This window comes from Salvia splendens, chromosome 3 (assembly GCF_004379255.2).
Source record: "Salvia splendens isolate huo1 chromosome 3, SspV2, whole genome shotgun sequence".
In the NCBI taxonomy this organism is placed as follows: domain Eukaryota; kingdom Viridiplantae; phylum Streptophyta; class Magnoliopsida; order Lamiales; family Lamiaceae; genus Salvia; species Salvia splendens.
This window is the reverse complement of record NC_056034.1, coordinates 2,574,963-2,590,270: the sequence shown is the minus strand read 5'-3', so window position 1 is coordinate 2,590,270 and position 15,308 is coordinate 2,574,963. Positions and strand designations below refer to the sequence as shown.

At 35.3% G+C, this 15,308-nt stretch overlaps 2 protein-coding genes across 2 annotated transcripts; one reads left to right on the top strand and one right to left on the bottom strand.

Moving 5' to 3' along the window:
- On the top strand, window positions 1–2,897 carry LOC121797118 (probable protein phosphatase 2C 43). The gene is made up of 5 exons (XM_042195847.1): window positions 1–336; window positions 858–1,192; window positions 1,651–2,015; window positions 2,118–2,354; window positions 2,439–2,897. The coding sequence occupies exons 2-5, from the start codon at window positions 889–891 to the stop codon at window positions 2,676–2,678; spliced, it is 1,146 nt and encodes a 381-aa protein (XP_042051781.1). The 5' UTR covers window positions 1–336; window positions 858–888; the 3' UTR covers window positions 2,679–2,897.
- Window positions 2,898–3,336: 439 nt separating this feature from the next.
- On the bottom strand, window positions 3,337–6,051 carry LOC121794329 (actin-7-like). The gene is made up of 5 exons (XM_042192447.1): window positions 5,899–6,051; window positions 5,099–5,171; window positions 4,604–4,997; window positions 3,796–4,409; window positions 3,337–3,680 (listed from the first exon to the last, which is right to left on the bottom strand). Exons 2-5 carry the CDS (start codon window positions 5,156–5,158, stop codon window positions 3,615–3,617), a joined length of 1,134 nt encoding a protein of 377 aa, XP_042048381.1. The 5' UTR covers window positions 5,159–5,171; window positions 5,899–6,051; the 3' UTR covers window positions 3,337–3,614.
- Between the last annotated feature and the right edge of the window lie 9,257 nt (window positions 6,052–15,308).

Here is a 15,308-nt window from a genome sequence, read left to right as displayed (position 1 = left end):
TCAAACTCTCTCTCTCTCTCTCTCTCTCTACATATACAGCTCTTCCTCGATGTTTCCCTTTCTTACTTGAAAACAATCCTCTCTCTTCTGTTTCCAATTTGTGAGGAAAAGTTTTAGCAGAAATTGACAGCCATCATAAATTTTCATGAATTTGCAGTTCCACTCTCGATAAGATATGTTTTTTCCGATATTACACGCACTCTAATCTAATTTCTCTTCGTCCCACAAAAAATTTTACTTGCTTGGATCGCTCGGCATTGGTGAATTCTTCTTGGGATCTTGATATATCGGCTATACTCTGTCTTGGTTATAGTTATAGTTATTGGACGAAATTTTGTAAGTTTTTCGTCTCAAATGTTTTTTTTTTTACTTTTCATTAATTTATTTAATTAGTACGTATTTTACTGAAGTTGTAGCTCAGCCGTTTCGTTTTTTTTTTTTTGTATTCAATCAGATTATAACGTTTCTTGAGTGATCATATATTTTTATTTCTTTTGTCTTGGCGGGGTTTCGTTTGGTTCTTCTTGGAAATTGGCAATTTCATATTCTTTGGCTTTTATTGTTAGCTAAATCTATGTTGATCAGTTACTCACTTGCTCCAATTTGAAATTGTTTCTATTTTTGTTTACATTTTCTACCCTATTTTTAACCATACTGTTGAATTGTTCGAACTTCGCACTCTTGATCTCACTGTTTTAGCATCCTCTCTTTGTTTTGGGGCTAAATCGAGGGTTAATCATGAATAATTGAATATCATGCTGTTGTGATTAGAAGGTCTTGATGTTTTTAGCTTGTTGGCTTACTCATTTTTAGCTTGTTGTTTGACTCAATCTAGCTTACATGTGTGTTAACTGCAGAATCTCCTCTGCTTTAAAAAGGAAATGAGGGATGTTTTCTTGGTTGGGAAAAACAGCATCTTCATGTTTGAGTCCTATGAGTCGATATGCCCCTATGAGCAAGGATGATGACCAAGGCTCCGGAGGGGAGGATGACGCGCTTCTCTGGTCCAAAGATCTCGAGAAGCATTCACACGGTGAGTTCTCATTTGCTGTTGTCCAGGCAAATGCTGTCCTTGAGGATCAAAGCCAAGTCGAGACTGGTAGGCACGCCACTTTTGTCGGTGTCTATGATGGCCACGGTGGCCCTGAGGCCTCAAGATACATCTCCGACCACCTCTTCAATCATTTGATTCGTAAGTCTTTTGCTGGGATAAGTCTCGGAATGTCTGAGTTCAATGTCAAATAGGACTTGTTTGCTATTAGTAATGAGAAACAACGTATTTGCTGATCATGTTCATCATGTCTTAACTTCTTTGGATTATGTTCACTAGTCTACTTTGATGATTTCGTTGCTGAAATTTATGTGTTGTGGCAATTTGGGAATTCAGTTCATCACGACGAACCCCTCAATGTTCGTAAGCATCTCTTTCCACTCGACAATCTGTTAAAAAGATTCTGGTCACCTATAAGCTTTAGATGCTGTGAGATTTGTTAGCTGTGGCCTCTATGTTGCTAAATTCGTGTTTTTTTCCCTTTTCAGTTATTTTCTCAATAGAAAAGTTCAGGTAAGGGACAAATGCATGAAATTATACTAAGATGGAAAGAAAGTGGCTGATGCCTAAGTCCTAAGATGAATACCTCTTTTTCACAGGACTTGCTCAGGAAAATGGAGCAATGTCGGAGGATATACTCAGAAATGCGTTTTCTGAAACAGAAAATGGGTTTCTTACGCTAGTTAGAAGAGCTTATGCAATCAGACCAGTGCTTGCAGCAATCGGTTCCTGTTGTCTGGTCGGAGTTATCTGGAAGAGAATGCTATACGTTGCTAATTTGGGGGACTCTAGAGCAGTAATGGGATGTTCGGACCGGTCAAATAGAATTGTAGCCGAGCAGCTCACTAGAGATCACAATGCTAGCATGGAAGAGGTCAGAAACGAGTTGACTAATCTGCACCCCGAAGATTCACAGATTGTTGTGATGAAGCAAGGAGTTTGGCGTATCAAGGGAATCATACAGGTTTGCTTCATTTTTATCCCATGATACTGTAACAACTGAGCTTCAATTGTAGCAATGGTTTGAATCTTGAACTTGGAATGTGTCTGTATTATCTATACACAGGTATCAAGATCCATTGGTGATGCTTACCTCAAGATGCCAGAATTTGCCCTCGATCCATCTTTCCCACGGTTCCACCTTCCCCAGCCTCTGCAGAGACCAGTTCTTAGAGCTGATCCAAGCATAGTGACGCGACGGATATCAGGGAATGACAAGTTCCTCATCTTCGCTTCGGACGGCCTCTGGGAATTCTTGACCAATCAAGAGGCTGTGGAGATCGTCCACAACAATCCGAGAGCAGTCTGTTTTTAATCTCTCAGTTCATAGCTCAAAACTATATTTTCATATAGTATTAATATTACATCCTTGTTTTGTGCATCACAGGGAATAGCAAGGAGGCTACTTGTATCAGCTCTGCAGAGGGCTGGTAGAATAAGACAGATGCCATATGAGGAAATCAAGAAACTCGATAATGGGGTCAGGAGACACGTCCACGACGATATCTCCATAGTCGTTGTCTTCATCGACCACGAGATGCTTGACGGTGATGAGGCCGCCGTGCCTGAACAGTCAGTACGAGGTTTTGTTGATTCTGTCGGACCATCGAACTTCAACTTTTCCTAGACTGATGCCGAACTGCCTGCTATGTCTGTGGAACTTGATTACCTACTTCTTTATTTGGCCTGAGCCCCGGGCGAACGCCCTTCGGAAATCGCCTAGACGAAATCATGCGTTTGTACAATCTTTGCCTAATAACAGACTGACTTATAGTTGTCGATCTCCGGTTTTGTAAAAACAGATCTTGTCATTATTCTTGAATAATACCACCTACTGTCGTGTATACTTGTCATTATTCTTGAATAATGCCAATACTTGTTCCCAGCTCGAATTTGTCAATATCTTTCAACTCATCATAACCTTTTGTTGATGAGATCAACAGAAATAAGCACTTCACTTGCAATTTTATCCATCTTCCATTTTCTTTATCTAACTAAAAATATCTCTTTAAATCACAACGCTCTCACGACAACACACACTCATAATATTACATCTTATAAAACCTTCAAATATGATACTACTACTATTTTGTAGCAGTTTATAAGCTCAGCCAACCACCTTCCTCTTAATTGGTTGTAAACCCACAAAGTAGCAAATTCCTTGTTTTCTTTAATCTATAAAGCTAACAAGTAAATCAATAACCTTAGATATATTCTGAAATTTCCACGAAAACTGAAATAAAATATCCTTCACTTAGAAACAAAAGATGAACCATAATCACAAAGAAAGCAAAGACTGAATCTTGACATTACGAATTCCATACTAAAATTACAGTATGTTCTTCATCCAAAATTCAAACCCATAGTACCATCCGGAAAGCACAAGTCTGCTACAAAAAAATTAAAATATTTCCATGTCCAAACTCCAAATTCTCGAACAGTAGACGACGACTCGATAAACGAACAAAACCGGAAGAAAAGCGAATGAAACATAGAGAGCCATAGGCAAATCATATCATGTATAATCTCCTCAAGCAAAGCCAGCGAACCAAGAGTTCGATGTTTAGAAGCATTTTCTGTGAACGATTGAAGGGCCAGACTCGTCATATTCTGCTTTGGCGATCCACATCTACAATAGCAAAACCAAACAAAAACAGTTCATTGGATTTCTTGTTTATGATACAAGGATTATGCATAAGCACAAACATGAACATGAGCAGAGAATTGTTAAGTTGTGAACGTACCTGCTGGAAGGTGCTGAGAGAAGCCAAGATGGACCCTCCAATCCAGACACTGTACTTCCTCTCCGGTGGAGCCACCACCTTGATCTTCATGCTGCTTGGGGCAAGAGCCGTGATCTCCTTGCTCATCCGGTCAGCAATACCCGGGAACATGGTGGAGCCACCACTGAGGACAATGTTTCCATACAAATCCTTCCTGATATCAACATCACACTTCATGATGGAGTTGTATGTAGTCTCGTGAATGCCAGCAGCTTCCATCCCGATCATCGAGGGCTGGAAGAGGACCTCAGGGCATCTAAACCGCTCAGCGCCAATAGTGATCACCTGTCCATCAGGCAGCTCATAGTTCTTCTCCACAGCAGAGCTCGTCTTTGCAGTCTCGAGCTCTTGTTCATAATCAAGTGCAATGTAAGCTAGCTTCTCCTTGATGTCTCTCACAATTTCCCGCTCTGCTGTAGTTGTGAACATGTAACCACGTTCTGTGAGGATCTTCATGAGGCTATCAGTGAGATCACGGCCAGCAAGATCAAGACGGAGGATTGCATGGGGGAGAGCATAACCCTCATATATTGGAACTGTATGGCTGACACCATCTCCAGAGTCAAGAACAATACCTGCCGAAGAACAACATGTCAAGCATATGCAAATAGACCAATTTTAGCCACTAGGGTTTACGCTAATGGCTTTTTAATCATATAGTAGGCAATAAGAATTGCTCGATGATAGGCAATTGATTATATCAATCAACAAAAAGTCACATTTTGCAAGAAGCATGAAATACAGATTGAGTTTCTAATATCTTCCTTACCAGTTGTACGACCACTGGCATAAAGGGAGAGAACAGCCTGAATCGCGACATACATGGCAGGGGTGTTGAAGGTCTCAAACATGATCTGAGTCATTTTCTCACGATTCGCCTTTGGGTTGAGAGGGGCCTCTGTCAAGAGGATGGGGTGCTCTTCTGGGGCCACACGAAGTTCGTTGTAGAAGGTATGATGCCAGATCTTCTCCATATCATCCCAGTTGCTGACGATACCATGCTCAATCGGATACTTGAGGGTCAAAATACCTCTCTTGGATTGAGCCTCGTCACCAACATAAGCATCTTTCTGGCCCATCCCAACCATGACTCCAGTGTGGCGAGGGCGCCCCACTATACTCGGGAAGACAGCTCTCGGAGCATCATCCCCAGCAAACCCAGCCTGAAAGTCAACAATGTAATAAGTTAAGGTTATTAAATCAACAAAAATCCGAACTGATAATCAAAAAACAAGGTTTGTTAGGTTAAGGAAAGTGAGATTACCTTGACCATTCCAGTTCCATTGTCGCAAACAAGGGGCTGGATATCCTCTGCATCTGCCATCGATTAATGTTATCTGAAGACAACAAAACAATCCTTAGATCGTCAACATAGACACACGTCATGCATCAGAAATCAAGAAAAACCAAAACCCCAAATATTCAATGACAATGCAATGTGCCATCTAAGAAATCACAAAATTTCAAAGGTCAGACTAGAACCTGATTGACATCACTTAGCAATACAAGATCCATAAACATACGCAAATTTCAACATTGGAGATTATTAATTGCACATAATCCTCGATTTGATAAAGACTAAAAGTGAATCTAATTGACTTGGATTTTGACTCAAGAGCAGACTCAAAGATTAAGCAGCCAATTGCTAATTACAGTATAGCAAACAAAAAGGATCTAATCAAATAATGAATCGGATCATTCACATTTCTATCCAAACTTCAGCTATAAATAGGAAATTTCCGATTATAGCAACTTCAAACTAGATCCTAATCGAACACAAGCAATCAAATACAGAACTTCACCCAAGAAGTATCACTGGAAACTATGAAATTCACCAATCAAAAGTCACGCAAGCACAAGCCACAATTCAAAACACCCATCGTCAGATCCATAAATAAGAAGGTCTATAGAAACATAAATAACTAGATCTCACACAATAACAACAAATCGAGACCACCAAAAATCGTATAAGATGAAATAACTAAACTAGATTCAAAAACAAAATTTAAAACAAAATCGAGTCATCGTAACGAAGATTTGAAATAATGAAGACAAAGATTGGACCTTTGAAGAGTTGCGGAAGATGATTGTCAAATTCTTTGCTGATTCTCAGCAAGCGACTCCGACAGAAAATGAGGACTGTGTGTGTGCTTTTCTTCGGTCTTGGTTTAAAAAGAAATGCCGGCCCTTTCCTTTAAATGAAACCTCAGCCTCACATTAAATGCAGATCAAATGAACCTCAAATTCAAGATTATAAGATCTGAGCCGTTGGATTGGATTCGTGGGTTGTGGCACCCACGACAGCATGGTGAACGTTGCTGGGGCTTCCCTTTTGTCTATTTTAATAGGGATGAACAAAATGCCCAAAATCTTAAAATATAATGCGAATTAAATTGTAATTTAAAATTTGATTTGAAAGTTTTAATTTATAACTTTAATTTTATTGGAATTCAAGTGTGAAGAAAGTATACATATTTTCAATTGTATGTCTTGCACATGTCAGCCAACAAATTGACGACGATGAAAATAAATAAGAATTATTTATTTTGGTATACATGTGCGCATTTAAATGGATTTTAATAAATACATTTTTGTAATTTTAAACTTAATAGATAGTTTGGTTTAGTACTAAAATCTGACATGAAGTTAAGCTAAATACAGTAATTTTCCATCAACATAATATGATAGGACTTTAAATTATCAGTTAAAAAAATATATCTATTAATCCGTTTAAGCTTATGTAAATTTAGTTTACTTATTTTATCAGCAACCACTTAACCACATCCAATCAACTGAAGTACTTTTATAATATTTAATTAGTTCTATCTCTTTCATATCATCTATATTCATCCAACCAAATTATATATATTATGATGATATATCAATAACTAACTAATATCAATTTTGTATGTTAAAAATATCAACATAGAGACATAAATTTATCAATATTCATGTGTTGATAAACTTGTGTCTTTGTGTTGATATTTAAATTTTCTTGTTGTATTGATATAATTATGTTTTTGTGTTGATAAGTTTAATACACAAAATTGAAAGTTATTAGTTATTACTGTAAATTAGTTAGCATACTAACGCAACCCACCACCCACATTATATATTTTTTACATTTTTCTGTATAATGATAATAATGATGATTATTATTATTATATTATTGCAAAATTTATAAATAAATGAAAAGTACAAAAAAATAAACAAAAGGTCATAAATTGCAACAATTAAAATACAAATAATCTTGGGAAGGATTGTTGAGAATTTTTAAAAAAAGAAGAGAAGTTGTAGAGTAAAATAAAGATATTTTTGTGAATAAAACTATAGCAAATGTGATCTCTATTTATAGAGGACGAAAAAATATGAATTTTTGGATAAAAAATATTTGAATATTAAATAAAATATTTATTGATCAATAAGATTGTAACTAATGACATAATCTCATTGGTTAATAAAATAAATTGATGGAGAGATCATTAGGTGTTATTTTACCCAATGGTTATAGAGAGTGATCTTCTCTATTGATACCTATATTTATCATACTCCCTCCGTCCCGCACTACTCGCACATTTTCTTTTGGGCACGGAGATTAAGGAATGAGTGATACACAAAGTCAACAATTACGGCTGTAGGTATAAATTGTTACTAAAAATGGAAAGAGTGCAAATAACTTGGGACGCCCAGAAAGGAAATAAGTGCAAGTAGTGCGGGACGGAGGGAGTACTATTTACCATTTAAGACTACTTTCATTGTATCCATTAGGCAGTGGAAGTGTGATTTGATTGATCTGACAACTCTTTATAATATATATATTATATCTGTATTAATCATGTGTTAATATAATACTTTAGTCGTTCCATAGCAGTGAAAGCATTTCTTTCTGACACGAAGATTAAGAAAAATTGTGTTAAGTAAAGGTATAATAAAGTAGTAAAGTAAGTGAGAAGAAATGTGTGGACTTTTACTAAAAAGAGAAATGACTCAACTACTATGAAACGTACTAAAATAGTAAAATGACTCCACTACAATGGAACGGAGGGAGTACTATATTATTATACGCTAATGAAATTATAAATATAGTGAGAAAATAGATTCTTATTTCTTAGTGACTTAGGCTTTTGCAGTGTTTTAAAAACTAGACTGGAACGGACGGTTCGACCTGTTCAACCGCGAACCGGCAGGCAGTCTGGTCCGGTTAACCCCTAAAAATCACTAGCACATTGAACCGCCATGAACCGGTCGGACCGGTCCAATCGTGAGCCGAAAACTGGTTTTTCACTTTTTCAAAATTTGTTGTTGATAGGGCTTGAACACATGGCATCATCTCTAAATACCAACTCCTTTGCCACTCCACCACATGGTCATTTTGAAATATTAAGAACATTAATTATTCTTATACATTAAATCTGAAATTCTTTTTCCATCGAAACTAATAATTCAATTTAATTTTATATTCTTTTAAGATAATTCATTTTAATTTTATATTCTTTTAAGAAATTGTTAATTATAATATATATTTTGTAAATTTTAATTATACTTTTACAATCACTAATATTTTACAATATAGGAGTTTATAATTATACATAGAGTTTAATAGTTTTTAATATTGTGTATTATAATTTATTGTTACCGGATATTAATATTTTATTTTATATGTTTAATTTATATACAAATTACTATTGATATTAGTATGTAATTTTACTTTTAGTTTAAATGAACTTTATCTATTTATATATATAGTATTAAATTTTTTATCTACAATAACTAATCAAATATATATTTAATTTTATTTATCTATAATTGTTTTTACATTTTTATTATTTATTAAATTTTAATATTTTGTTTACAACTAATTATATATAAGGTTAATGTTTTTTATACTCCATATAATTAATTATATATAAATTTAATATATTTTGTTTATTGTATATTTAATTACATGTATTTGCAACAGTATAACGGTTCGACCAGTGATTAAACCGGTTGAACCATGAACCAGTATCTTCTCCGGTTCGCTCACCGATCCGATTTTTAAAACATTGGGCATTTGTTATATATCTATCGATGTATAGATTAGTCAATTCATTGACTGAATTTGCTTAAAATGACAAGGATTTGTTGAATTTTACGTGTTATTCATTTTATTAAAACATTTTTAAAAATGTCATTTCAATTGTCAAACAAGAGCAAAAGTTAAACATAAGGCCTACTCATTGGATTTGGGGCCCATTTAAATTGCAGGCTAATGAGACTGCAATTGTATTGAAATACAAATTTCAACCATATCTCTCTTAATCTAGTGACTATTCCGATCAGCCTGGAGTTTCAATTAAGTGACATTGATATCATATCAATATACATCATCTCCAAGTTAGATATAAGTAATCTACAAATTTAAATCTTTAATAGTATTTCATTTCTTTGAAAAAACATTAGTACGTACTCCCTCCGTTCCATGATAGTAGGAGTGTTTCTTTTTGACACGTGATTTAAGAAAAATTGTGTGAAGGCCCGAACTGCCGACTCCCCCTTCATAGTCCATAACGACCCCCTGGGGCGAAAACTCCAAAACTACCTTTACTGTATCTTAGACTTCATTCTTCAAGGAGACTTCTAATGAATAAGATAGTGGATCGAGAAAGCCTATTGAAGTTTTGTTCAAAAACCTCGTTCGAGAACTAGTTTGGGAAAGGGTTATTAGCTCGAAGGTGAATTGAATAAAGTAAGAAATGAAAAAGGTAAAGAGAGGGGGAAGAGTAAATTAAGAAAGAAGAATGTATTGACTTTTGCTAGAAAAAAATGACTTCACTATTATAAAACGTACCAAAATGACAAAATAACTCAACTAATAAAATAAGGGAATACATTTGTCATTTTGAATTGTACCACGTAGTTATGCACATTAGTTAGCTTTTATTTAGTGGATACATGTACATTTACCGTTATTTTTTTTACACACCAATATTTACAAAAACGAAACAATTATAGCCCACCATTATTTATACTTATTAACCAACTAATAACAACAATGTTTACTTACAAAATTCCATTTTTCTAAATTTTTACGTATTAAAATTCGTATCACGTCACAATGCGTATATATTTTTGGGACGTGGAGTATAAGTTACTCCCGAATTAAAACCGTACTCCCTCCATTCCAAGGAAGATGACCATTTCCTTGGGTGGTGCGAGATTTTATGCAACTTTATTTTTGTATGGGTAGAGAAAGTAAACTTAGAAAGAGAGAATAAAGTAGGGATAAAAGTGTTTTTATTTTTAGTAATGAGTCAGCTTGATTGGAATAAACTAAAAGAGAAAGTTAGTCATTTTTAATGGGACGAATGAAGTACTATTATAGAAGGTATAAAAAATTGAAATAAACCGTATAGCATATCCTCTCTACAAATTAAAGAGGATGCAATACTTTGTTGTAAAAGTGCGAGAAGAATCTTAAATTTGGAAGAGAGAGAAAAAGGTGTTGGAAGTTTTATTGGAAGACTTTTTTGTGATTGGATGAGTCTACCACTGATGGCCTTTTTCTAGGACTCCGTAGTGAGGGTGGGTAGAGAGAGAAAGAAAGAGGGCAATGATAGACAGCCACGTTGAAAAGTTCGTGTAGATTCCAACTCAGCATTCTGTTTCTGAGAGCATGTCGTCCGACTCGTGTCTGTTTCCGCCGACCCTAGTTTGGCATTCCGACCGGTAACTGACCCATGTAAACGTGCAGTGCACATCACTACGACTGTCATATCATTATGTTTATGTCACACATTTTCCATAACGTTAAGCTTACCCATTCACTCACTATTCAGCTTTAAGGTTACACAATAAACATTTGTTGATACAGATTAAGCACATGCTTCCTACGTTCCATAACAGTGGAGACATTTCTTTTTGACACAAAGATTAAGAAAAATGTGTGTAATGTAATAAATAAAAAGATAATAAAGTAGAAAGAATAAAGTACTCCCTTCGTCCCAACTAAGTTGGTGCAAAACTTTTGGGCACGGAGATTAAGAAATTGTGTTGAATAGATTAAATAAAAGTACAATAAAATAGGAAAGAGAAAAAAATAGGAGGAATAAAGAGAGAGTAAAGTTGATGATGAAATAAAGTAAGAGTGATTGGGTTTTTTGTTAAAAGGGGAAATGACTCAACTTTGCTGGGACGTCCCAAAAAGGAATATGATTCACAACTTAGTTGGGACGGAGAGAGTAAGAGAGAAGAAAAGTATTGACTTTTACTAAAAAAATGACTTCACTACTATGGAACGTACTAAAATGACAAATTGACTCTACTACTATGGAACGGAGGGAGTAGAATATACTCCCAGTCCATGATACTATCTAATATCTGACCGGCACGAATTTTAAGAAATTGTTTGATTTTATAAAGTAATATGGTTAGAAAAAGTTAGTGAAATATGCATGGAACCTACTTTTATATATTGGTTCTATAATAAAATAAAATGTAAATGGGTTAGTGGAATATAGGATCCGACTTACCAAATACGTATAATTTAAATGAAATGAGATATTTATTGGCCGACGGAAATATTTAATGGCAAAAAGAGGGAGTAGCACGCTTCACGCATTGATTTTAATGATTATGTCCATCTTAAATTAAATTGATATGTCCAAAGCGATTGGAATGCATGATGCGATTAAAGGTATGGATTTCCTGATGTGCTTCCTCCACATCAGGGGTGTTGTGCTCTAAAAGCACAATATTTTATTTTATAAATAAAATATTAAAATATTAAAAAATTTTAAATATGGTAGTCTTAGAGCTTGCCACTCCGCTGTGGAGAGGATCCATGCCATGCGATTAAAAATATAAGTTCCATGTAGATCACATTTACAATGGGCAGTTGAATAATGGATAAAGTTATTATTGCTAATTTGTTAGATTATACTCCCTCCGTTCCATAGTAGTGGAGTCATTTTGCCATTTTGGTACGTTCCATAGTAGTGGAGTCATTTCCCTTTTTAGTAAAAGTTAACACATTTCTTCTCACTTACTTTACTCTCTCTTACTTTATTCTCTCTTCATCTCTCTACTTTCTTAATCTCCGTGCCGAAAAGAAATGCCCCCACTACAATGGAACGGAGGGAGTACTATTTAATAGTATATCCTGAAGCATGGACAGAGCTAATTGAGGGGTAGAACGGGCTTAAGCTTAAGCTTAAGCCCAGCCCCATTTTTTTCCTTTCTTGCATCAAGTTGAAACTTACCGACTTTAATATATATTTCAATACTACTACTATATTTTTCTATGGGTCACGATGTGAGTGAACAACAACTCAGGCAAATTTCATGCTACCCATGAATAATTATGAAATAATAATTGACATGATTGAATTTTCAATTATACTATCGTTTTAATATAATTTTGTATCATGGCTTGTCACTTATACTGGCACTGATTCAGATATGACAAATAAGCAAAAGATTTGCCTGAAATTTGGCAAGAAACTAGAAATTGGCAACCCTCGAAATTAGTTAAAGATCCAAATTGTCCAATTAACATTTCAATATACACACATGAAAATGAGAAGATCCACAAAGAAAGTTTGCAACGCACAATTGGATGAGTTACGTATTTTTGTACAAACAAACAAAGCACGTTAAGAAACCAAATTCCCAAATTTATCATCAATGATAATAAATTTATATTCCTATAGTCCTATATTGGTGTAAAACTCAAATGTTTTTTTTTTATCTTGCTATACCACACGACTCTTTTCTCACATTTATTTTCAAGGCATCGCATTGTATACCTTGCACCATATAGGGTGTATGTTATAAAATAGAGTTATTGCCCGAATGGCTACATCCTCATTCATTTGATCGAAATGCCGATTTTGTTCAACAATTTTTTCTTATCATTCATCATCTTCAAGGGGATTGAAAAGCATTCAAATTTGAACTTGGTGATATTTTTTTGGAGAGTAGACTCTATAATTGTGTGAGAGAGATTTGGATGTAGTTTTGATGATACATATGTATGTAAATATATAGGGGAGGCTTGTGAGCATAAATACAATTACTTGTGTAAGAATCACTTGTCATCTTGTGAGCGTAATATACCATAAAGCACATGAAATGCTGTGACTGCGGGCACATGCGTGTTAATGCTTAAGCTTCTGAGTTTTAATAATTTTCTGAAGTGGCAAACGAACAAAAGGAAGTGCTTGTTATGTGTTTTGCAACAACACATAAGGCAATGACGTTCTCTTCGGATATAGCATTGATTTCAGAATTTCAAGACAATGGTTTGAAGCTATGAATGTCCATTTGTAATGTGAATGATTAGATTGTGTGTTTCAGTTCAAATTGGTCACAGGGAAGACAACGAGCGTACAACAAATAGACGTGAGTGAGAGAATAGTTAGGCTTCAGAGGCTGAACCCGACTACAAGACCAACAACTTAAGGTGTTTACTTTTTTCTGGTTCTCGTTGTCCTATCTTTTTTTTAACTTATTATACCCTCAACTGATGAAAGGTTCTGCGAATACATTGATACATCTTAATGTGTTTGGATTGTATAGCCAAATTGTGCCCTTATAGTTATCTGTGCCATATATCTTACTATGTTTTTGTATCCATCGGGTTTATATATTTTCTTCTTGCAGCAGTTACTGTTCTCGTTTCTTTGCTTCTGTTAGTCACTTATGTTAGCATCAATTTAAAAGTCCTAATAACCTACCTATTTATTTGTCTTTTGCTTTTATTGGTGTTGTTATAGAATATGAGTATCTGATACGAGCACCCCTATCAGCCCCGACCAAGAGGACGAGATGATAGAGGAGGAAGCTGCGACGACTCCGGAGGCGAGGCCAATAGCGAGGAAGTCACTGCAGCAGCAGTGGGAGAAGAGCACGGCGAGGACCTTGAGGCCAAGGGATTGAATCAAGCCGCCACAGAAGTTCGCGAATTACGTCGCTAAGTAGCGCGTAATTCGTTAGTTAGTATTTTGCTTTATTTTTCTTATTTCATTGAGTTATGGACTTATTTTTGTTATTTTCGAATTGTAATTGAGTCGGGCCCGTTCGGGTTTTCTTAGCTGGTTCTTTCCCAAACGTATAGGTTAAGTCGAACCAACCCTAGGGTCTTAGTATAAATAGGGCCACTTCATTAACAATTGATCTATCTATGAAATCATTTATTTTGGCCCAAATTAATTGAGCAACAAGAAACCTTCAACCCTACCGCTGACGACGAGAACCTCTCTCGCGTACAACCGCCGGATAAATTTGGTCCGAGTTTCTTGCGTGTGATTGTTTGACGTTAAGGGAAGATACACCTTAACAGTATCCCACATAGGTTGTGTGATAGGTTTACTTCTTATTGCTGATATTATGGTGCTAGAAATCTCTTACATAGTGCAGCAGGCTCATATTACTTAAAATATCCCGACTTCATGATTGCAATTATCATAAAAAATTTAGCCAACATAAACAGGATAAATTTCAACATAACTCATAGTTATAGTTACACTTGGTAAAGGGGAGTCTGAATCTGATATAGTACAAATTTTCCATAAACTAGGAAGAGTCTTGATTTGTGTCACTCATCCTATCCCATTACTTGTTGCGCTTTGGTTACTATTTGTGTGCAGATTCTACGAGATACTGATGGAACACCCGAAGTCCTTACAAGACTTGATCCCGAGCCATTGCCTCTAGTAGAACCCGTATCTGAATACGAAATTAAAGTTGAAGGCACCTAACATAGCCTATATATATATATATCACCCTGTAAAAAGATAGCCGAAGCAAAACTATGGCTCACGTTTTACTTATAATAGAAGCTTCTGTATTTTTAAGATTAAGTAACTTTCCTTTTCCGCGGATGCAAGTTGAGATCAGCTCTTAGCAGTAGTTGATGCAGGTAACAACTAGCTGTGGTAGTTATCAGAGTTGGTAAATATTGAAGCCTTCTTCCCTTGTTCACATTTCTTTTTTAGAATTTGATTTAAAGTGGAAAATGGGCAGCTAGTTTCTTGTCATATTCATCTCTAGAATTTTGGAAATATAGGAAACTGTCAAATGTGAATCATGAGTCTTTCTCTTCAATGAAATGTGATTTACTTTGTTTGACTTGGGATTCTTATATATACATCCTTCACTTGTAGAATCCAAGTCCTTTTCATGGTCTTAGTCATGTTCATGGAAAATATCGTGTTATAATTTATAAATAACTTCATGTTTGAAGCAGTTAAGACAAGGGGAAAAATACAGAAAATTAAATGGATGCACCATATAGGTTGTTTCAGTGGTAATTTCAATTAAGATTTGGTGACATTGTATCATCATCCAAAACTATCTGGATCGGACATTATGATCAAAATGCAGTTAATTATATATATGTGTATATACTCTGTTAAAATACAAAATAAAGAGGCCAACTTGAATAAATTATTATTCTGTCGGCGTATAGTCAAACCTAAGCCCCAACTCAGGTA